This window comes from Diaphorina citri, unplaced genomic scaffold, assembly GCF_000475195.1.
Source record: "Diaphorina citri unplaced genomic scaffold, Diaci psyllid genome assembly version 1.1 scaffold751, whole genome shotgun sequence".
Lineage (NCBI taxonomy): Eukaryota > Metazoa > Arthropoda > Insecta > Hemiptera > Psyllidae > Diaphorina > Diaphorina citri.
The window spans coordinates 10,323-33,500 of NW_007378184.1; the positions used below are offsets into that span (position 1 = coordinate 10,323).

Consider the following 23,178-nt stretch of genomic DNA (forward strand, 5'->3'; position numbering starts at 1 on the left):
CGTTGCAAACAAAACCTTGCAAGATGGGGATACACTCAAGATGACAAGTGCGAATGTGGTGCAACACAGGATGAACAACATCTTCTCAACTGTGAACAATTAGAGAATACCTGCACAGACGATGACCTAAAGGAAGCCAACCAGAGAGCTGTTCAAGTTGCAAACTTCTGGAAGTTCAAGATTTAAAGGTGGTTCCGGAAACGGAAAGTAAGTAAGCTGTGAAGCTGCACCGAGGGGGTTGATGGTCTCCAGCCAAGATACTTGGCCCGTCCCGAACCCCAGTCAACCTTTTGAGGATAAACACTTTGTAACCTACAGCTGGCCAGGTTGGTTAGGGTTTGTCTGCTCTGATCCCTATTCCCACAGCATATAGGTACCTACTGTCTTGAGGTCCACAAAGGAGATGTTTTTCTCGGTCTAATATTGGGAGAAGAAAATGCACTAACTTGTGAGCTTCTGATATCTAGTTTAAAAGTTAAACATAAAATAAAAAGAATAAGAAGAGGAAGAGGAATAGGAGAAGGAGGAGGAGGAGGAGGAAGAAGAAGAAGAAGAAAATGCTAATCAGATTTTCTTCCCCACGCTGTAAAACATAAACGACCGATAAAAAAAGCAATACTTACCTCAGCACAGAAGAAAAACGGACTGTTTCCTCGAGTTATGTTTAATTTATGACTTTCTATAAACGGCGTGTAGCACTTTACGATGCGATTCTATCGTAGACGGCTAAAGATTGGGTGGAAGGACTGGGGGTTCGTATCCCTTGGGGGTGTTAGTTTTTAGTTTTTTTTTTGTGGTGTTTGAAGTCAACTTACCCATGAACTTTTCACTATAACCAACATCCCAGTCTTTTGGATGGTAGCGAGTCTGCCTTGTAAGCGCTAGGTAGTAATTCGATTCCCGCCCGGGGCGGATTTTATCCTGAACCTCCCTGTATAAGTGCTAATTGCTAGGTTCTTTTTGACGCGGGTTTTACCTTCGATTCGGCGACAATAGCTACCCACGTTGGTCTCACCCCGCCTGAGAAGGGCCGGGAAAAGCAAAAGTATCACATGTATCACACGATTGCCTAGCCTAGAGCCTAGATGGTCATCCATCCAGATACCTACCACGCGCAATGTAAATTATCTTGGTTTTATTATGTTTTCAGATTTCAAATTTCCGGAAGAGGCCCATAAAAGTGCTGAGCCCGTAAGGGCTAGATCCCAAGATGAGACCAATATCTTAGGTAATGCTTGTTTCTGAAAATCCTCAAATGCCAGGTGAATATTCTGGTGTTCAGTTTCAAGGTTCAGGTTTTGATGGCTTTGGATACACTGTTAACCATGCAATAGATAGACGACATCAAGCACCAGGCATTCCCGAGACTTATAGCTATCCTGCCTTAAACTATCATACGGTCACTGCTCCAAAGCCTATCTATCCAATCTCTTCGACAGAAGTTCCCAGTGTGAAAGGGCACAGGAAACCTCAAGTTTATACTATTCCTACAACTGGAATTCCCACCAAAACTCAACCTCCCTACACTACGAAAGTTCCGGTGAAAGGTGAAATTCCTGCTACATCTCCATCTTCTTATCAGACTGCTTGGTATGGTTATGACAAGAAAGACTCAACACAATATCATCAGTATGATGTTACTACAGCAGCAGAAGATTATGAAGTTGAAACTTCCCATCCATTTGTACTAAAACCCAAGAAACGGGCCTATACAACCAAAGAACCGGTGACTTACGAGACACCTCCAGCCACAGGAATAAAAGGTGGTCGCAAGACTCCTAAACCCTATGTTCCCACAACAACACCTTACGATACAACCACAGTTACCTATGAGGATCCAGACACGACGACACCGTTCTTCTTTACATCTCCATTACTTCCGATTACGGAAAAATCTCATGTAAAAGGACATCCTAAAACTTACCCACCTGTTACAACTACAACTGAAGTCCCTGTTACGACAGAAAAATCTCATGTAAAAGGGCATCCTAAAACTCACCCACCTGTTACAACTACAACTGAAGTCCCTGTTACAACAACTGAAAAATCTCATGTAAAAGGACAACCTAATACTCACCCACCTGTTACAACTACAACTGAAGTCCCTGTTACAACAACTGAAAAATCTCATGTAAAAGGACAACCTAATACTCACCCACCTGTTACAACTACAACTGAAGTCCCTGTTACAACAACTGAAAAATCTCATGTAAAAGGACAACCTAATACTCACCCACCTGTTACAACTACAACTGAAGTCCCTGTTACAACAACTGAAAAATCTCATGTAAAAGGACAACCTAATACTCACCCACCTGTTACAACTACAACTGAAGTCCCTGTTACAACAACTGAAAAATCTCATGTAAAAGGACAACCTAATACTCACCCACCTGTTACAACTACAACTGAAGTCCCTGTTACAACAACTGAAAAATCTCATGTAAAAGGACAACCTAATACTCACCCACCTGTTACAACTACAACTGAAGTCCCTGTTACAACAACTGAAAAATCTCATGTAAAAGGACAACCTAATACTCACCCACCTGTTACAACTACAACTGAAGTCCCTGTTACAACAACTGAAAAATCTCATGTAAAAGGACAACCTAATACTCACCCACCTGTTACAACTACAACTGAAGTCCCTGTTACAACAACTGAAAAATCTCATGTAAAAGGACAACCTAATACTCACCCACCTGTTACAACTACAACTGAAGTCCCTGTTACAACAACTGAAAAATCTCATGTAAAAGGACAACCTAATACTCACCCACCTGTTACAACTACAACTGAAGTCCCTGTTACAACAACTGAAAAATCTCATGTAAAAGGACACCCTAAAACTTACCCACCTGTTACAACTGAAGTCCCTGTTGAAACAACTCATCCACCAATCACCTCTACTACAAAAGCAAAAGGAATCAAAGGACATCACCCGAATTTCATTACGCCTTCAACAACTGAATACCCGACAACCACTCCAAAAGCTAAAGGTGTAAAAGGGGGCAGACGAGTTTACTTTGCGATTCCTGAAGCCAAGGAAACCCCTACTCCTCCCCCCGTGAAAACAGGTGTCAAAGGATATCGACGATTAACGGATGAACCATCTTTACCATTGTATGAGCTGAGTGAAGAAATTTCCAGTGACAAGAACACTCGACTAAATAAAGGCGTGCACTTCTATTTTGCCCCTCGCAGACAAGTCAAGAGAGATGTGTCAGATAATCTGAGCACCACACGGTACCTAGGAACAAGCACCCGTCTAACATATTCGACTAGAAACACAGAAACTATTGAAGAAATCGACCATAAAGCTATTAAAGGTAAAAAGAAACCCCACACGGTACCTAGGAACAAGCACCCGTCTAACATATTCGACTAGAAACACAGAAACTATTGAAGAAATCGACCATAAAGCTATTAAGGGTAAAAAGAAACCATTGAAGAACGTTTTCCTCCATGATCCTGAATCAGCTTTTAAAGGATTCCAACAAGATGTTAAAGGCCATGCAGCCTATGACATAAAAAGACCTGAAATAAAGGGTAGAAGTGGTGATAAATGGAAGAAATACTTTACAGACTATCATACCAAGCTATCTGATTGGGAAATGCATTGAATTAACGAAAACTTATTGGGAGTTCATTCATTCTTCACCTTAGGATGTTGGATCAGCCTTTGAATTTTATGTTTTAAATTTGCATGTACCTAGGTACCTATAAATAAAAACACATTTTATTCGAAATATTTTAAAGTTCATGAAAAGAGATAATTCATTCTATTGTGTTCACAGCCTCAAACATAACATGAAAATGTACTAATCTTGTTTCGACTTCATTTGATTGATTTCACTACCTCCTTTCTCGTGTTAACGATATAGAAATGTAGTGTATCTAATTTGAAAACACCCTTACACCCGATGTATTCCATACGTATGTAGGTAGGTACAAGGTACAGCCAACATTTCGTGTTGCTTCTAATTCACTTCTCATGTAGGTGGTAATGCGAATGAAGCTTTTTTCAGAACTACTGTTTCATATCAGAAGGAAGGTAGCTTTACTTTATCAACCCATTGGGTGGATATGCAAGTACCTATCCACGACGAACACCTAATATGTTCGTAGGGATGTTTGATTTTTTTAATCCGAAGTCTATAAAGGGTGAAAATGTTTTAAAGGCTCTTTAAGAGGCCTCCCGATCTTTTATGTAACATGTGAGGGATAACCCCTTTCATGAACTAAAATGACCTACCATCTTTCATTATCTAAAAGGCCCTATCATCTTTCATCATGTGGAAGGCGCTTCAAGTCTCATTTCGCCTCTTTTCCTGGAACCAGCTCTTCAACTGTCCTCACCAGCTCTCCAAGAGACTGAAGTCCATCCGAATTAACCAGCAGCCAGTGACAACATTTTGAGATAATCAATGATTAAGGATAATCAACCAATCAGAATACAGAATTTTCGATCAAAATTTAAAACGCTGAAGTCCGATAGGTTGATATTATTCATTGCTTATCTCAAACTGTCTTGGGATTTCAAGTTTCACCTTGGGTTCCACGAAGTTGAACCGAACTTTTAGGGCTGTTTGCCCCAACACCTGAGCCTCAGAATGGGCTTTTTGTGGTTACCTACGCAAAACTTCATTCGGCGTTTCTCCTCGGAGTGATTCTGACCATCAGCTCACTGTTGAGTGGTCGAAGGACGACATACGGTATACATTTGACTTGGTCGGGACTAGAAACGGCTTCAAATCTGAACTTCCGCAGCAGTTGAGTGAGGATGACTTTTTCTTCCATCATTGCGAACCGTTGACCTGTTATGCGAAAAGAATATGCGTATTAGCTTTACCCAAAATTGGTGGGTGGAAATTTTGGATAACGAAGGAACTTCATTGAGCTAGGAAGGAGAAAGAAAAGGGTAGGTCCATTTTTTTTAAGACGTTTTGCTTGAATTTCCCTTGCTAAAGAAACAGTAAAGGTTGCGTGCGAAGGACATCCACTCGTAAAATTTGTAGCCAAAACCAAATGTCAGCCCAAAGCAATCACCCTGTTTAGGGCTGATTGAGAGGCTGATGAAAAACGCCGACCACGTCTGTACACGGGAAGGCGAAGAAAAAAAAAAGAATATTAGGATAGAGGGAACTGTAACTGTTAAGCTGAGGCCTTATTGTCCCAAAAGCGAAGAGAGAAGGAAGGAAAAGGTAATCTGGAGGGAGAGGGCTCAAAATTTAATCAGCACACTTTACCTATACAGTTTCGTGGTCCCGCACTGAACGGTATGTAAGCAAACGGATGTCTCCCAGCTGAGTTTTCCTTGGAGAATCTTTCAGGGTCGAATTTTTCCGGGTCAGGATAGAGTTCAGGACTTCGATGCATTAGGTAGCTCATGATACCAATGTTGGACTGAGCAGGTATTGTGTACTCCCCTGAAAGTACATGGAAACAAAGAAGTTGTGTAGATTCACCAGGAATTCTCCTTCGACGAATGACTAACATTGTGACAATCTTCCTTTCTGGCATAAATATGAGGAGTTCTTAAGAATAAGGACCGTTCGAACTGTTTTCTATTGCTGTTGAAAAATGGGAATAATTTCTTAAACCTCCCGATATGGCTCATTGGTATTTGGGAAACCTATCTGGATTCCTGGATTGCCGGTCCCTTGGGTTCCCAATTGGACAGGTTTCACTGTAATTACCCAAAACGAGATCTTGTTCGAGCCACCTGGAGATATACGGGACACTAGGGTACAGACGAAGACTTTCCTTCAGGACTTTTTCGAGGTACTCCATTTTCTTCAGATGCTCCTTTCTAATGTCTTTGCACTCCTGAGGACCAAAGATGTCCTCAATTTCCGACACCACTTTATCCTGGAATGAAAAAAGTGAGGTCTATCAAATGTGGATTTCAGTAGCCAAAAAATTGATCTTACTGAGGACCAAAGATGTCCTCAATTTCCGACACCACTTTATCCTGGAATGAAAAAAGTGAGCTCTATCAAATGTGGATTTCAGTAGCCGAAAAATTGATCTTGCTCATAGCCGACCGGCCGTTAATCGACATCGATCGACGAGGTGAATCTATGTTGTCGAGGCAGTCCGGACGACTATATTTGGACACACCTTTAGGTAGGTACCAGGTACCATGTAGACAAACTACAAAGCCCGTAAAATTCAATTGATACATTAGCAAAATTCGACCTTTCTTCTTTCTTGCACCAAAAGTTTTTCTCCATCGCCTGTGTCCACACATAGTCGACGCCGGCGATCGACCAGGTGAAGAGGTGAATCTATGTTGTCAAGGCAGTGTACAGTTTCAGTCGACGTTCACCGCAGGCGTCAACAATGTTTGGACACACCTTAAGAGGAACCTACCTATGGTAAAATAATCTAATGAAGAAATTGTTGACGAGGGGCAAGAAACCGGTTGAAATTGAAGCGAAAGTCAGATGCAAAGTAGATTAATACTAATTCGTCAGTTTGGTTTCAAAAGAAGGTGCAGGTACTCGTGACAGAATTTTGAGAAAACATTCAAATAGTTTATTTGTAAAGGTGTGTCCACTCATAGCCGACCGGCCGTTAATCGACATCGATCGACGAGGTGAATCTATGTTGTCGAGGCAGTCCGGACGACTATATTTGGACACACTTTTAGGTAGGTACCAGGTACCATGTAGACAAACTACAAAGCCCGTAAAATTCAATTAATGCATTAGCAAAATTCGGCCTTTCTTCTTTCTTGCACCAAAAGTTTTTCTCCATCGTTGCGCGCGTTGCATTGTCTTTTACTTCACTCCTTTTCCCTCCGTTCTAATTGTGGGTAGAAGAAAAGAACAATGTATTTTTCGTTCTAAAAGAAATGCAATTAAAGGTGAAGATAAACATCCGGCGGACATCCTTGGTGGAGTTCTTTAGATTCCTTTCCTTCCGTGATTCCCTTTGACTCTTGAATGCCCTCATTGTTCCAGAGTTCCACAGACTCTTAGCTAGATTAGCTCTACAAAGTTCAAGGAGTTTTCGTCTCTTTTGCTGTAATTAAAAAAAAGCTCCTTTGAGACCTCATTTTATAAATGACTAGAGTTCTCAGGGATTTTCTGAAACCGACTCGAGTTCCGCCTCTCTCCTAGGTTTCTTCAAGATGACTGAACTTGATTCGTTGTTGTCTGTCTGAAGATCTGAAGAAAATTCGATGAACAATAAATCTCCTTTGACAGAAAAAAAGAGCTATTTACAAAAGCGTAGGCGAGGCAGACATGACAATACTGTGGAGGCAGGTGAATAAGGCTAAAACCAGAGTGGAGCGGAGAGCAAGGCGCAACGGGCACGGGAAGTGACGAAGTCCAACCGCATGGAACTGAGACACTCATGATAGGTATTTCTCATCAAATTCAAGAATGTGGATATTATAAGACCCATTATCATCTCATTTTATATTTTACCCAATAAATAGATAGTTGCTATAGGTTCCATTTCTTATATGATTTTTAAATCCATGAGTTTTCAATGATATTTTTGAAAAGAGATCTTGTTAAAATGGGGCATAATTTTGTCTCACCTGTTAAATTTTGTTTCTTCTTACGGTATTCAGCTCTTCGTTCTTTAATGACCTGAAATTTTAAAAATAAGCTCTTAGAACTTTTTAAAAAGATTTCTGATTAATATTAAGTATTCTTTGGACTTAAAATTCACGGAAAGGAGGTAGGTACATACTTATACCTATACCTGTAGTTAGGAAAAAAATATAAATTTCCTTTTTCTTTTTCCTTCAAGCTTGAAAAAAGTTGAAGAAAGGAATAAAGAAAATAAAGGAAAAAGCTCTTAGCTTTTTTAAAAAAGATTTCTGATTAATATTAAGTATTCTTTGGACTTAAAATTCACGGAAAGGAGGTAGGTACATACTTATACATATACCTATACCTGTAGTTAGGAAAAAATATAAATTTCCTTTTTCTTTTTCCTTCAAGCTTAAAAAAAGTTGAAGAAAGGAATAAAGAAAATAAAGGAACGTTCTTAAATGTAATTCATTAAGAATTTATTTCACTGCAAATCAAATTTTCTTTTCCAACGTAATTACCTAGTTGAATGTTAACGTTGTTTTGAAATAACACTGCTAACGGCTAATTAGTTCGAGTGACTTCAAATAAAGGTCAACTTAAGTGCCTTGTAAGCGCTAGGTCGCGGATTCGATTCCCGACCGGGGCAGATTTTATCCTTAACAGATAAGGTTCGCTTTTGGAACGGCTGGCTTTCTAATATCTTGTCTTCCTTCTTTCTTCGCTTTCGGGACGTTCGGACCAATGATTCCGGTATCTACTTACATTTTCTGTGAACTGATGTAGGGTCTTGAGGCATTTGCGTGTTTGATAACCGGACCAAGAGAAGTAGAAGAAATAATCGTTGAACAGTGTAGGATCTTGAGCCCTTTTCATCACCATAGCACACGCCCTAGGGAGGAAACATGTCAAGTTAAATGGGATATTGGCACTTATCCTACACAGAGGTAGGTAGATAAATATGGTACATAAGTCTGGTGAGATTGAGATGTAGGTAGGTTGAGATTTTACAACTTAGCCCAGCTAAAAGTGTAAGTAAAGGGGGGGGGGATATCATTTTAATTGAGTGTCATTAACCCAACCTACAGTAGGTCTGTAGGTAGTACTTTTGCCTTGATTCATTACTTACTTGGTTACGGCTTTGATATATTCTTCTCCTTCTTGTCCATGTAGTTTCGTACCCATTGCAGTTTCTGTAAAGAAATAGGTAGATACGTATGTATAATTAAAAAAGATAGAAAGAAAGAAAGAAAGAAAAATAAAAAAAAAAACATCAATATTTCGACTATGCTAAATTTTATGACTGGACTTGTATTAGAACCCTCAATCTCCAGGTCAGAAGTTCACTGTGCTACACACTACCACTACTTAGCTCGGTTCTTTAGAATACACGATCAAACCCTTGTCACTTAAAAACCCAGTTATACAGTGTCGTTCAACCCATTTCAAACTCATACGGTCACTAATTACCTAGTTGAATGTTAACGTTGTTTTAAAATAACACTGCTAACGGGTAATTAGTTCGAGTGACTTCAAATAAAGGTCAACTTAGTGCCTTGTAAGCGCTAGGTCGCGGATTCGATTCCCGACCGGGGCAGATTTTATCCTAAACAGATAAGGTTCGCTTTTGGAACGGCTGGCTTTCTTTTGTCTTGTCTTCATTCTTTCATCGCTTTCGGGACGTTAGCCTTAGACCTCAGTATTGAAGTGGTTTTATAGGTATCTATGTACTTACATTTTCTGTAAACTGATGTAAGGTCTTGAGGCATTTGCGTGTTTGATAACCGGACCAAGAGAAGTAGAAGAAATAATCGTTGAACAGTGTAGGATCTTGAGCCCTTTTCATCACCATAGCACACGCCCTAGGGAGGAAACATGTCAAGTTAAACGGGATATTGGCACTTATCCTACACAGAGGTAGGTAGATAAATATGGTACATAAGTCTGGTGATATTGAGATGTAGGTAGGTTGAGATTTTACAACTTAGCCCAGCTAAAAGTCTAATGCCTTGATTCACTACTTACTTGGTCACGGCTTTGATGTATTCTTCTCCTTCTTGTCCATGTAGTTTCGTACCCATTGCAGTTTCTGTAAAGAAATAGGTAGGTACGTATGTATAATTAAAAAAAGAAAGAAAGAAAATAAAAAAAACACCAATATTTCGACTATGCTAAATTTTATGACTGGACTTGGATTGGAACCCTCAATCTCCAGGTCAGAAGTTCACTGTGCTATACACTACCACTACTTAGCTCGGTTCTTTCGAATACACGATTAAACCCTTGTCACTTAAAAACCCAGTTATACAGTGTCGTTCAACCCATTTCAAACTCATACGGTCACACCTACCAGAATTTGTACCGTCTTAAGGAGCTGATATTCGCCGTCAAAACATACAGAACGAACGCGGGCTTAATGCATGTACAGTGCACAACGTTGATAACAACTGACTAACACTGACATTGATATTGTAATCACAACTCACTGTTTGGTTTAGGCCCATTAGAAGTACGAGTATTATTATCAGTCTATGCTCTTTTTTCTTTTGATAAAAAAAAGCCTTTGATAGACACTTAACCTTTTTTGTTTCTTATCAGAAAAGATGACTCAAAGGCCAAGTGCCAGTTGCAATATCGGAAAGATAATACGAATTCAAACCAATGCGTGAACTTCATGCATTACCAGAGTACCTAGGTAGGTATTCGTATAATATCACGGATCAACAAATATTTAGTTAGTGAACAACTTTTACACGAAAGGTTCGTTCCCACTTGTCGTGATTTTCATTAAAATTTTCCGTATGTCCTGTAGGCAATGTAATTTTAATGAGAGTGTCAACACTACGCACGACACGATTTTTCTCCGAACAACAAGAGGGAATGGACCCTAATTAGATGAAAAATAAATAGGAATCAAAACAATTTGTTGTTTAAAGAAATCAATATAGGCCGAACAGCGCTTAGTGACTTTCAAGGGCCTCCTGGCACAATTGATATGAAAACTGACAGACGTTCCCCACAAAACAGTCCGTGTTGGTAATGAAAATTTTCTCATGCTATTTATTCGCAATAATAATGAGACTGAGTGTTCTCGCATTAATTAAACAATTAGGTATAATAACTAATAACACTGGTACCTACGCACAAAATGCACTCAAGACCAACATATCTGTAATAAGGAAATTAAAATCGAGCCCAATGGGACCCAGAATGTAGATATCGAGCTGATTTTTACATGGTTTTACTTAACTTGAGATCTCTGTTTGTTTGTAATTTGTTTGTTTGTTTGGGTTAAATCTTGTAACTAAAATTTGGGCCACTTCCACTGGTCCGATTGACCTAAATTTAGGGTAAGTTATGTATCTTGGATGACAATAGAATATTTCGTGGAATTGGTTATTTATAATATCATGTAAAGTCGGACAAACTAAGTGCAAACTTGTCGAGTTAAAACTTAGAACTTAAGTAAGTTCGTATTAAAAGGAAGAAAGAAAAAAAGAAAGAAAGAAAATAATTACCTATAATAAAATTAGGTAAGTAGGTATCTGTGGTTAAGCTTCTCAATGGTATCTTTGTATCTTCCAATAATTTACAGTTGGCCCCGGATGGTGATCGAAATTCTACCTACTACAGCAAATATTAGAGGAAGCAAATCAGAGTCATATAATACCAACCTACTGATATGTAGTAGGCTAGTAGGTACCTACATAAGTAGATAATATTAGTTATAAATAGACAATCAGGTTTAAATGGGAGTGTTCTTATAATTGTTGGAATATTGATAGGAATCAAGAACAGAGTAGGTAGGTACCTGGAATTTCAATTTCCTTATCATCGTGAAATTTGTATTTTTTTTTCCTTGGCTTTTCAAATTGTAAGTTTTTCCTTGGCTTTTCAAATTGTAAGTGTTGAGGTAGGTTAGTGTGTAGGACTTGGGATTTCAAATACTCGAGGCCTTTGGAAATGTATTTTGTACTTTTGAGAATTTCCTGGAACCAAAATTAACTTATTTCAGTAGAATTACTCAAAACATAGGTAGGTAGGTATACTCATAGTACCTTACAGCCTTCCACCCTCTCCACAGAAAACTCGAGACAGATTGATTTTAGAACTTTTTCAGTATCTAAAAATTTGCCATTAAAACCAGAACACTAAAGACAATAGGTACATTGAAAATAACAAATAATGAGCTTGGTACTTAAAACAAGACGTTTAAAAATATTTACCTACAAGACATTCATTCACTTTAGACAAAGCTGTCAGAGGAGTAATGGGATGCAAATTATCACCAATTTTTTGCATTCCAATGTACAATGTACTACATACCAACTTTCTCCCACTTTACGAGTATGTACAAGGGCCGGCACACAAACTCACTTTTCCTAGGCCCGGACCAAACAAGATGCCTATTCTGTCTTTAAGAACTGCTCTAGACACAAACATAAACATGCTATACAAAAAACTTCGGGGGCCATAAAAATGGTCTGGTCTAGGTTGTAGGTACCACTTGTACTGAACACTCGGGTAACATCTACCTAGTAATGGCTTGCACTTGAACAACTTTAACCAACTTTGTAGGAGATTCACCAACTGATTACTTTAAAAGTGTCATACCCACCTACCTACCTACTTACCTAGTCAGAATAAATTAGTCCCAGCCAACCCCCCCCCCGTACATTTTTAAAAAGCTCCCCAAAGTAACTGCAGCAGTTTCCATTGCGATTTGTCTCTGTGAAGTTCTTTCACAAAGTTAGAAGTCTTTTCTCTTTTCTTTTCCCTCTGTACGTGAGTAACATTGAACTTGTTCTAACTTTTCTCCTCAGAGAAATCGAGAGTATGCACCTCGATTTCAATCTCTTTAAGAATTTTGAGAATCACCAAAATTGAGATGTACTCGTATAGTATAGCTCCAATGGAAAAGCAGAATTTTGAATTTGGACGAATCATATCGAAATATGGAATTGTAAATACTTTTCCATACTTTGGTGATTTAGGCTAGGGCACAGGAACATTTCGGTGTATTCCGTGCTTCACCTTTGAGTGGAGGTTTCTCTAAAAAACTTGTGTTAGCTAGAGTTCTCTATAAACTTGTGTTCAATGGGCGTATTTCGGTCATGTATGTCTTTTTTCCTTCATGTATGTCTTTTAGAGTCTCGTTGTTTCAACAGCGAAGTGTACATAATGTATAGATTTGTAGAATGCCTGTGACAATGTGTAAGGTGTGAACATAACTATAGTTATGTTTACACCTTACACATTGTCACAGGCATTCTACAAATCTATAGTTTTCAATAGGATATGGTATACCTAGGGTGACCATAATTTTTTGGCCCAAAGCGGGACGCAGTCCTTTTTGGACGAAGGGGAGGGGGTGAGGTATAAACATATTTTATACCCACCTAAACTGAACAGACTGAACTAACTGAACTTGAACTTGTGCGTGAAGGCGTGAAGGGAGGAGGGGGAAAGGGTAAACACCGAGACACAGTTCCGAGCAAGATCCAGACTTAATGAACGATCTGGATATTCGGGAAGAAGTGGATACTTTCATGTTTGAGGTAAGTTGTCTAAAATTTGATTGTTATTCCTGTAATTCAAAGGCCAATTTCACCACCAATAGGTATCTAGGTACATCTTTACATACGAGTACCTATTTAATTGATAGGTACCTTAATTCTTGAGAAAGAGCTTGTGACTGTTGTGTCCCTACTCATTAAGTTAATAAGTTATGCTAAGTAAGTAGGTAAGTACTGTCATAACTTTAATTAGTCCTTATAATATCCACATTCTTGAATTTGATGAGAAATACCTATCATGAGTTTAATGCCACAGTAGAATTCAGGAAATCTAATGGATAGTTTCAAAAAAGACCCATTAGGTACAAGACGTAAGTATCTAATGAATCAAAATAAGTATGCCATTGTTCCAGAGAACTCCGAGGGAAGAAAGCGGAAAGCCTTTCTTGATTTCCTCATCGAATTTTCCGAGCAAGATCCAGACTTAATGAACGATTTGGATATTCGGGAAGAAGTGGATACTTTCATGTTTGAGGTAAGTTGTCTAAAATTTAATTGTTATTCCTGTAATTCAAAGGCCAATTTCACCACCAATAGGTATCTGGGTACATCTTTACATACCTATTTAATTGATACCTTACCTTAATTCTTGAGAAAGAGCTTGTGACTGTTATCTCCCTACTCATTAAGTTAATAAGTTATGCTAAGTAAGTAGGTAAGTACTGTCATAACTTTAATTAGTTGAACTTTGTAGAGCTAATCTAGCTAAGAGTCTGTGGAACTCTGGAACAATGAGGGTATTCAAGAGTCAAAGGGAATCACGGAAGGAAAATTAATTAGTCTACTATTTTATTCCATTGCAGGGGCATGATACTACTGCGATGAGCTTGTGTTGGACTTTATTCCTACTGGCATCCCATCAAGAAATACAGGTAAGTAACAAGTCATCCGTTTAAAAAGTGGAATAACTAATAACTACTCATTATAAGGCATTAATTTATTCAATGATTCTAGCCAAGTTCAGTCTAGTGAATCTAGTTGTTGAGGGCATTTTCTCGGAAAACCTTTGATGGGAAGAACCTTTCTCAGAAAACTTTTCATCAAGATCAATTTTTTAAAAACGTGTGTATTGACACACCTTTAGCTCCAGTTCTCTATTTCCATCCATAGGTAGGTACATAATTCAGTTTTCTAATCCTGTTGTGAAAAACGTGTGTATTGACACACCTTTAGCTCCAGTTCTCTATTTCCACCCATAGGTAGGTACATAATTCAGTTTTCTAATCCTGTTGTAAAATCCTCTTTTTAGGTTAACTACATAAATATCTCACTGTGAACTGTGAAAATGGGACGCGTTTTAACTTGGGCCTTACCTTTGCTGGTGAGTAAACCAGTTCTCAACCAGGGGATGATGGGGAAATACTCGAGGCCTTTGGAAATGTATTTTGTACTTTTGAGAATTTCCTGGAACCAAAATTAACTTATTTCAGTAGAATTACTCAAAATATAGGTAGGTATAGTACCTTACAACCTTTCTCCACAGAAAACTCGAGACAGATTGCTTGATTTTAGAACTTTTTCAGTATCTAAAAATTTGCCATTAAAAATAGAGCCAACCAGAACACTAAAGACAATAGGTACATTGAAAATAACAAATAATGAGCTTTTAATTGGTACTTAAAACAAGATGTTCAAAAATATTTACCTACAAGACATTCAATTTAGACAAAGCTGTCAGAGGAGTAATGGGATGCAAAAAATTATCACCAATTTTTTGCATTCCAATGTAAGTATCTAAAAATTTGCCATTAAAAATAGAGCCAACCAGAACACTAAAGACAATAGGTACATTGAAAATAACAAATAATGAGCTTTTAGTTGGTACATACTTAAAACAAGACGTTCAAAAATATTTATACCTACAAGACATTCAATTTAGACAAAGCTGTCAGAGGAGTAATGAGATGCAAAAAATTATCACCAATTTTTTGCATTCCAATGTGCAATGTACTACATACCAACTTTCTCCCAGTTTACGAGTATGTACAAGGGCCGGCACACAAACTCACTTTTCCCAGGCCCGGACCAAACAAGATGCCTATTCTGTCTTTAAGAACTACTCTAGACACAAACATAAACATGCTATACATACAAACACATTTGAACTAAGGCTGCTTCAAGTTTAACGCGACTTTCCCAACATAAATTACCATCAGAGGAGGTGTTCTATAGCAAACAAATTCCTTGAACGCTTAAGTACATGGAAGTTTCCTTCTGCTTAGCTCCACATTATGCTGTAAGCATGCGAACAAAATTAAACCAACAACAACGAGAACCTTTGTTTATGATTCTTTTTGCCATGACGTAGAAAAAAAACCCAAGTTTTCCAATCTGTGTGCAGCAGTTTTCTATAACGTTTGAAACTGTTTGCTATTTAGTCCTTTCCGTTTCCTAGGAACGTGTGAGGATATTCTAAATTAGCGCGGGGCGCGGCGATAGCGCGTTTAATATACCACTTCCTAATGGATCACTGAAGTTAATCAACGTTACTTGTGGTTAGTATCCGAATGGGTGACCCTCTGGGCAATTGCGGGCTCTTGGCTTTTCCGCCCTCACTCGGAATGGGTGAGGTAGGCGATATTTGGGAAAGCTCTAGGCGGGTAGCTCGTGGCCAAATGGCCCTCGTAGTTTGAAGAATTGCTTATTGCATGATATTTTCTGTTTAAACACTATTTCATTGGTTAAACTTTCGACGAATTTAAGTTCAACTGCATCGAAGAGGAGAATGTTCTAAAATGTAGATCAAACTGAGAAAAAGTTTTTCTCTAGTCTACATCCACATTATTTGTTCAAGCTCTATTTAATGCAAGCACTCCTCGTTTCTCTATCATCGAGCAGAACAGAGCAATCGTTTTGCGGAACGCCAAAATTTTGAAAGCAAGTTGGAAAACAATATTGTTTGTCGTGGCTACAGATTCTGAGAAACTACACCTTCTAAAGCTGACAAGCTGTGTCCACACATAGTCGACGCCGGCGATCGACCAGGTGAAGAGGTGAATCTATGTTGTCAAGGCAGTGTACAGTTTCAGTCGACGTCCACCGCAGGCGTCAACTATGTTTGGACCCACCTTAAGAGGAACCTACCTATGGTAAAGTATTCTAATGAAGAAATTGTTGACGAGGGGCAAGGAACCGGTTGAAATTGAAGCGAAAGTCAGATGTGAAGTAGATTAATACTAATTCGTCAGTTTGGTTTCAAAAGAATGTGCAGGTACTCGTGACGGAATTTTGAGCCCCCAAAAAAAAAACTTCGCGGGCCATAAAAATGGTCTGGTCTAGGTTGTAGGTACCACTTGTACTTAACACTCGGGTATCATCTACCTATTCTACCTAGTAATGGCTTACACTTGAACAACTTTAACCAACTTTATAGGAGATTCACCAACTGATTACTTTAAAAGTGTCATACCCACCTACCTACCTACGTAACCTACCTACCTACTTAGCTAGTCAGAATAAATTAGCATTCTTCTCCCAGCCAACTCCAGTAGTTTCCATTGCAATTTGTCTCTGTGAAGTTCTTTCACAAAGTGAGAATTTTATTCTTTTCTTTTCCCTCTGTACGTGAGTAACATTGAACTTGTTCTAACTTTTCTCCTCAGAGAAATCGAGAGCATACACCTCGATTTCTCTCTCTTGAGATTCACCAAAATCAAGATGTACGCCTAGCTAATTACCCACATGTACCTAGGTATTTAGGTTGCTATGTATAGGTGCCTACATGTATAGAGTATACCTAATACGTACCTTGGTGTCTCCACTAAAAAACAGAGATTTCACACGGTATTCAAATTTAGATCGCAATTTGAGGCTTTTGCGACGTCATTTCAAAGCCCTTTGTCCCCGCCCCGCCCCAAAGCTGAAAGTGACTCCCATTGTTGTATTTGCACAAACATGCATCAAGTTATCTTTGGCAACACTGTTGATTGAAACGAGAAATTCCCGCAGGACCAAAGTATGAATTGTTTTTTTCATTATTTTTCACCTATTTTGTACCAAATACATAAGACCTTGTTTAGACTGCGGGGACTTTTCAGTCTCATTCTGGCAGTATAAACAGGGTATATTCTATTCTATTCTACATATTTTTCATTCCTAATTAGAACTTAGGTAAGCCTTTAGTGCCTTTATCCTTGGTAAATGTATTTCCTCGAAAATAATCCTTTTCGGGTTTCCCTAAGGTCAGAAAGAATGGTAAAGTTATAAAATGTTCCCCCTCTATAAAGCCTAATGGATCGTTAGTTCTATTATTAGTTCTTTTCATTAAATTAATGGTACCATAGACTATACTAATTAAATTAATGCTACCATAGACTATACTAATTTTTACTTTCCTTATTATCTACAAAGTACAGTTCTAGCCCGGATTTTTTCTCGACTTCCTTTACTTTTCAGTTTTTTCACTGAAAGTTAGAGTTTCCTGAGAAAAACTCCCGCTTTTTCAAACCGAGGATGTCTTGCTTTCCAATCTATAAATGGATTTCAATCTGTCTAATGGTATGAATGGAAATATTATTGGAAAGCTCATTATGGAGTGTTGCTAGCAGATAGGAAGCTCATGAATGGAAAAGAGTGACCACTACAGAATACATACCTACCTATTTCTGCTTACAACTTTTTATCTTGAACTTTTTCATCTTTTCTCAAAAAATGAAGTGTAAGTAAGGTAGCTAGTGTTAGTTAATGACACTACTGAAAAAGATTTTGATTTGTATGTAGATTTCGCTATCCAAAGGATTAAAAAATCCTTTCTTTGTTAGAATTACTTTATTATGGTCCTAATTATTTTCAAAACTTTCAATTTCAACCCACGCAGTCCAAGGGGATCTCCTATTTAGAGCGTTTTTTACGATCGAGTTATAAAAGAATATAACGACCGGCTTGTTCCTCGTTATATGAGAAGGGACAATGAGCAAAAGTGTGAAAAGAAAGATGCTACACATTGGAAATATTATTGGAAAGCTCATTATGGAGTGTTGCTAGCAGATAGGAAGCTCATGAATGGAAAAGAGTGACCACTGCAGAATACATAATACCTACCTATATCTGCTTACAACTTTTTATCTTGAACTTTTTCATCTTTTCTCAAAAAATGAACTGTAAGTAAGGTAGCTAGTGTTAGCTTATGACACTACTGAAAAAGATTTTGATTTGTATGTAGATTTCGCTATCCAAAGGATTAAAAAATCCTTTCTTTTATTTGTTATTAGAATTACTTTATTATGGTCCTAATTATTTTCAAAACTTTCAACCCACGCAGTCCAAGGGAATCTCCTATCTTGGGCGTTATTTACGATCGAGTTATAAAAGAATATAACGACCGGCTTGTTCCTCGTTATATGAGAAGAGACAATGAGCAAAAGTGTGAAAAGAAAGATGCTACACATTAATACAGGAGAGAAAAGTGACATAAAACAAAAACTGGAGCGAAATTTATCTCCGGGCATATTTGAGATTTTAAAACAACTTCTTTTTTTCTAAAGTAACGTGAGAAATAAGGGAAGAAAAAGGAGAACGAGAAGAGATGGAGGAATTAAAAGGAGGAGGAGGAGACGGAGGAGGAGAAAGAGAAGAGGATGTAGAACTTACAGTGGAAAAAGAAGGGAGAGTGCAATTAAAATGTTTCATTTCCGGGGCCTTCGTTGTGAAGGAATTCAGCTTCGCTTGCTCTGGATTATAAGATACAAGATAAGAGAGAAGTCAATTAATTCATGAAGAAAAAGGGTTCTAAAAAAATGGCAAATGTCGGTTTATAAACTTTCCTCAAATCCTTCTCAAACATTCCAAACAACCAAGACCGGAGATCGACTTATCCCTGGCTCTAAGATTGACCTAAGAAAAACAAGGCGAACTAGAACTTTGAACTAGAATATCGAGCTTTAACCATAAACCATGAGCTATCACAATATAAACATTATTATTCAGAACATCTTATCAGAACTGATACATTACAATTACTAGGTAAGTTCTTTGACAGCAAAACGGAAAATGATCTTCTGTTTATTTACATTTGTCAGCTATCACAATATAAACATTATTATTCGGACCATCTTATCAGAACTGATGCATTACAATTACCTACTAGGTAAGTTATTTGACAGCAAAATGGAAAATGATCTTCTGTTTATTTACATTTGTCACCTAATATGTTTTCTAACAATTGGCGGTACTCCCAATAGGTACCTACTGTGCCACTAGTAAAAATTAGAAAAATCCCCGAATGGATTTCCTTTTGCTTTACGATATGGTCACAGGGAACTAATATGGGTATAAGATCTGAACTTAAACAGGTAACAGGTAATCATTTAAATTAAAAACTCTCTTCCCATTAGTCTCAATACAACATTAACGTACACCTACATAACGATCTAGAATTCTAGAAAAACTCCGTATTAACGTACACCTACATAATTATCTACAAAAACTCCTAAAAAAACCTCCCGGTGTAAAGGAATCCTAAATACCGACAATAAGTTATATAGGAAACTGCATTACAAATTTATAAGTGTACCTATTAGCCGAAGGAAAAGCAATAACACTATGTTTGAAAAAGAAAAGTAATAAATACTCACAAAACCGGGTGGTTTAAAAGTGATGGTACCTACTTTAATAATGTAGGTAGTCAATAGTTATTTCACAAATAAATAATGTACTCCTAGGTACATTTAATATGTTACGAGTATTTGCAGTCATTGTAGGTTTTAAGTTTTAATATACAACCTTTTAATTGTAGCCGTATTTTCTTTTCTCAATTTTCAGGTGATAATGGTGTCCCATCGATCGAGAGGCTGAGAATGGCTTATGCTTAGCAAGCAAAGCTGAGCAGAGGTCATTTAGTTCTGTGGAAACAAATAAGGAATCAGTAATACATATCTATATACAGACAGGGAAAAAAGTGCAAAAATTAACGGTGATAGCTTGATAAGAGAACCCATCGATCGAGAGGCTGAGAATGGCTTATGCTTAGCAAGCAAAGCTGAGCAGAGGTCATTTAGTTCTGTGGAAACAAATAAGGAATTTATAATACATACCTATATACAGACACGGAAAAAAGTGCAAAAATTAACGGTGATAGCTTGATAAGAGAGGAGATGAACCGAATATTCAATTCTATGAAAGTGAGGTCCTTTAAAACACTGACCGTAAGAAAACAATGACACTTTCGTAATTCGTACTTAATGCGCCCGCGGCATGGAGGAGTCTCTGGCATTTAGAGGTTCAGAGAGCCTTAGGCGAAACCTTGCGGATGTCCCGAAAGAGTACCTTATATTTATAACTACTCCTATTTGAACAAATCGCATTAATTGTCAACTATGAAAGTGAGGTCCTTTAAAACACTGACCGTAAGAAAACAATGACACTTTCGTACTTAATGCGCCCGCGGCACGGAGGAGTCTCTGGCATTTAGAGGTTCAGAGAGCCTTAGGCGAAACCTTGCGGATGTCTCGAAAGAGTACTATATATATAACTACTCCTATTTGAACAAATCGCATTAATTGTCAAGCCTTATAGTCCTCTACCATCAGTAAGAATTAAGATATTACGTAACATTAGAGCATTCCCTTCACATTTAGCGCCATCTGTGGTAATCTTGTATATGAACAAGCTGTAAAATTTGGTTTTCAGGTGACTTACCATGCGGTTTTAGCAAGGCAATATCCAAAGCAAGTCCAATTATGGGTAAGGTTTTCGGCCCGGGCAATTTCTTGGCCATTACGTAATTCCTTTTCGGCGTGTCCCATTTATAACAGATAATGAGGGCCACGAAAAAGTAGAGAAAAATAAGCAAGAACGGAGCCAAAAGCAGTATCATAAGCCACATAGTGGGAGTGCTTACAGTCCAATTATGGGTAAGGTTTTCGGCCCGGGCAATTTCTTGGCCATTACGTAATTCCTTTTCGGCGTGTCCCATTTATAACAGATAACAAGGGCCACGAAAAAGTAGAGAAAAATGAGCAAGAACGGAGCCAAAAGCAGTATCATAAGCCACATAGTGGGAGTGCTTACAAACGCAATAGTCTGAGAAATAACTTCGCCGTCAAAACATACAGAACGAACGCGGGCTTAATGCATGTACAGTGCACAACGTTGATAACAACTGACTAACACTGACATTGATTTTGTAATCACAACTCACTGTTTGGTTTAGGCCCATTAGAAGTACGAGTAGGTATTATTATCAGTTTATGCTCTTTTTTCTTTCGATAAAAAAAAGCCTTTGATAGACACTTAAACTTTTTTTGTTTCTTATCAGAGTTATCAGAAAAGACTCAAAGGCAGATGCCATTTGCAATATCGGGAAGATAATACGAATTCAAACCAATGCGTGAACTTCATGCATTACCAGAGTAGGTACCTAGGTAGGTATTCGTATAATATCACGGATCAAATATTTAGTTAGTGAACAACTTTTACACCAAAGGTCCGTTCCCACTTGTCGTGATTTTCATTAAAATTTTCCGTATGTCCTGTAGGCAATGTAATTTTAATGAGAGTGTTAACACTACGCACGACACGATTTTTTTCCGAACAACAAGAGGGAACGGATCCTAATTAGATGAAAAATAAATAGGAATCAAAACAATTTCTTGTTTAAAGAAATCAATATAGGCCGAACAGCGCTTAGAATTCTTGACTTTCAACCCCCCCCCCTTGAGGATTCAGGCCCAGGGCGAATGACACCTGATGGGCCCCCCTGTTATCGCCCCTGGGCTTAGTCAAGAATCATGGTAGGAGAATGTTGGAGGTTGGGAGGTATGTGTCCGTCCCTGGAGTTTTGTTCTGTTGTGATGGAAATAATAAACGGAAGAATATAATGATGGGGAAGCAGGGGGGGATTTTTTTTTGTTTTTTTTTTTTTTTTTTTTTTGGGAATTTTTTTTTTTTTAATTTGGAGGGGGGGGTGTTTTTTTTTTTTTTTTTTTTTTTTTTTTTTTTTTAGGCAATTATACTTTTGTCAACTTTTCAGTTGATGTAGAAACAAAAATGAGAATCATTGAGTGAGAATCACAGGGAAAGAGAAAAGGAGGGAGAAGGAGAGAGAGAGAGAGAGAGAGAGAAGAGGGAGAGATCAAAAACGAATAATGAGTAGAAGGTGTGTAAACAAGATTTTGGCCCCGTGAATCCGACATTAATATTAATTAAACCGCGAACATTTGAAGGATCCCTGATAGACGATCCTACTGTCTACGCCAAGAATATGGAGTCTATGAAAATATATACCTACCTATCTACCTATACCTATTGAAAAAAAAGAAGAAGAAGAAGTCGAAGAAGAAGAAGAAAGAAATAAAATCTCTGGCCCATGGCATGTGGCATTCTGGCATTATTTAAAATCCGCAGCACTTCAGGCTTCAGGGATCATTATCTCAAAATCATTATTTAAAAATCTGGCTCACACAGTCTCACATTCGAGGCAGTAAAACCAAAACTATTAAACATGTTTGTGTCGAAATTTTATATTTCCGCTACAAAACAATTCAACTTCAACAGTTTGTATCGAAGGGTTAAGAGGTGCGCACAACGACGTGTCTTGCGCAAAGATATTTTTCGACATAAAAAAATTCTCTCTTCAATTCGTTTGGCTTTTTCGTCACTTTATGATGAGTGCGTATTAGAATTCGTTTCGCCGTGTGATTTTCGTTTCAAAAATATTAAACAGTTTTTTTCGCCCGCCGGACATCTAGATGAAAAATTCGTGTTAAAATTTTCCACAACATAAATTTTCACCTGGATTTCTTGTCTGATAAGAGTGATAAAGATAATTTATTTTCTCAGGTCTTTTCGACCTTTTTTCCTCATTTTTTGTAGTTGAGAGTGTGTGTGTTTTTTTCGACAGTTGAGTGCTCAAAATTTGAAATTTAAATGTGGCATGTCTTCAGTTTGAGTGCGATCTGCATTCGAGTTTTATCTTTGGATTATGAGGAAGAAGAAGGTAAGTTGAGGAAGAATAGACCAGTGCCCTAAATCCACTTAGGAGATGATGTACGGACAATGCAAATTGGGTAAGTATACAAAAAACAGATTACAGTAGGTATTCTAGGTAC

At 38.0% G+C, this 23,178-nt stretch overlaps 2 protein-coding genes across 2 annotated transcripts; one reads left to right on the forward strand and one right to left on the reverse strand.

Annotated features, from left to right (window-relative positions):
- The first annotated feature begins 1,224 nt into the window (after positions 1–1,224).
- LOC103511777 (mucin-2-like) lies at positions 1,225–3,772 on the forward strand. Its single transcript, XM_008476514.2, has 2 exons — positions 1,225–3,316; positions 3,420–3,772. Exons 1-2 carry the CDS (start codon positions 1,232–1,234, stop codon positions 3,624–3,626), a joined length of 2,292 nt encoding a protein of 763 aa, XP_008474736.2. The 5' UTR covers positions 1,225–1,231; the 3' UTR covers positions 3,627–3,772.
- A 19-nt stretch (positions 3,773–3,791) lies between these two features.
- Positions 3,792–21,359, reverse strand: LOC103511778 (cytochrome P450 4c21). Its single transcript, XM_026825441.1, has 12 exons — positions 21,123–21,359; positions 20,768–20,952; positions 20,042–20,129; positions 16,880–16,892; positions 14,404–14,536; positions 8,686–8,749; positions 8,322–8,448; positions 7,559–7,610; positions 7,105–7,178; positions 5,703–5,874; positions 5,253–5,432; positions 3,792–4,820 (listed from the first exon to the last, which is right to left on the reverse strand). Coding segments are annotated over exons 1-12 (1,263 nt in total). The 5' UTR covers positions 21,125–21,359; the 3' UTR covers positions 3,792–4,647.
- Between the last annotated feature and the right edge of the window lie 1,819 nt (positions 21,360–23,178).

Coding starts and splice junctions, on each gene's coding strand:
- LOC103511777 (XM_008476514.2), top strand. CDS start 1,232: ATGCTTGTTTCTGAAAATCCTCAAATGCCAGGTGAATATTCTGGTGTT. Junction 3,317..3,419: donor AAACTATTGAAGAAATCGAC/CATAAAGCTATT, acceptor GAAGAAATCGAC/CATAAAGCTATTAAGGGTAA.
- LOC103511778 (XM_026825441.1), bottom strand. Junction 5,875..7,104: donor GAGAGGCGGAACTCGAGTCG/GTTTCAGAAAAT, acceptor TTTTCATTCCAG/GATAAAGTGGTGTCGGAAAT. Junction 5,433..5,702: donor CGAACAAGATCTCGTTTTGG/GTAATTACAGTG, acceptor ATGTACTTTCAG/GGGAGTACACAATACCTGCT.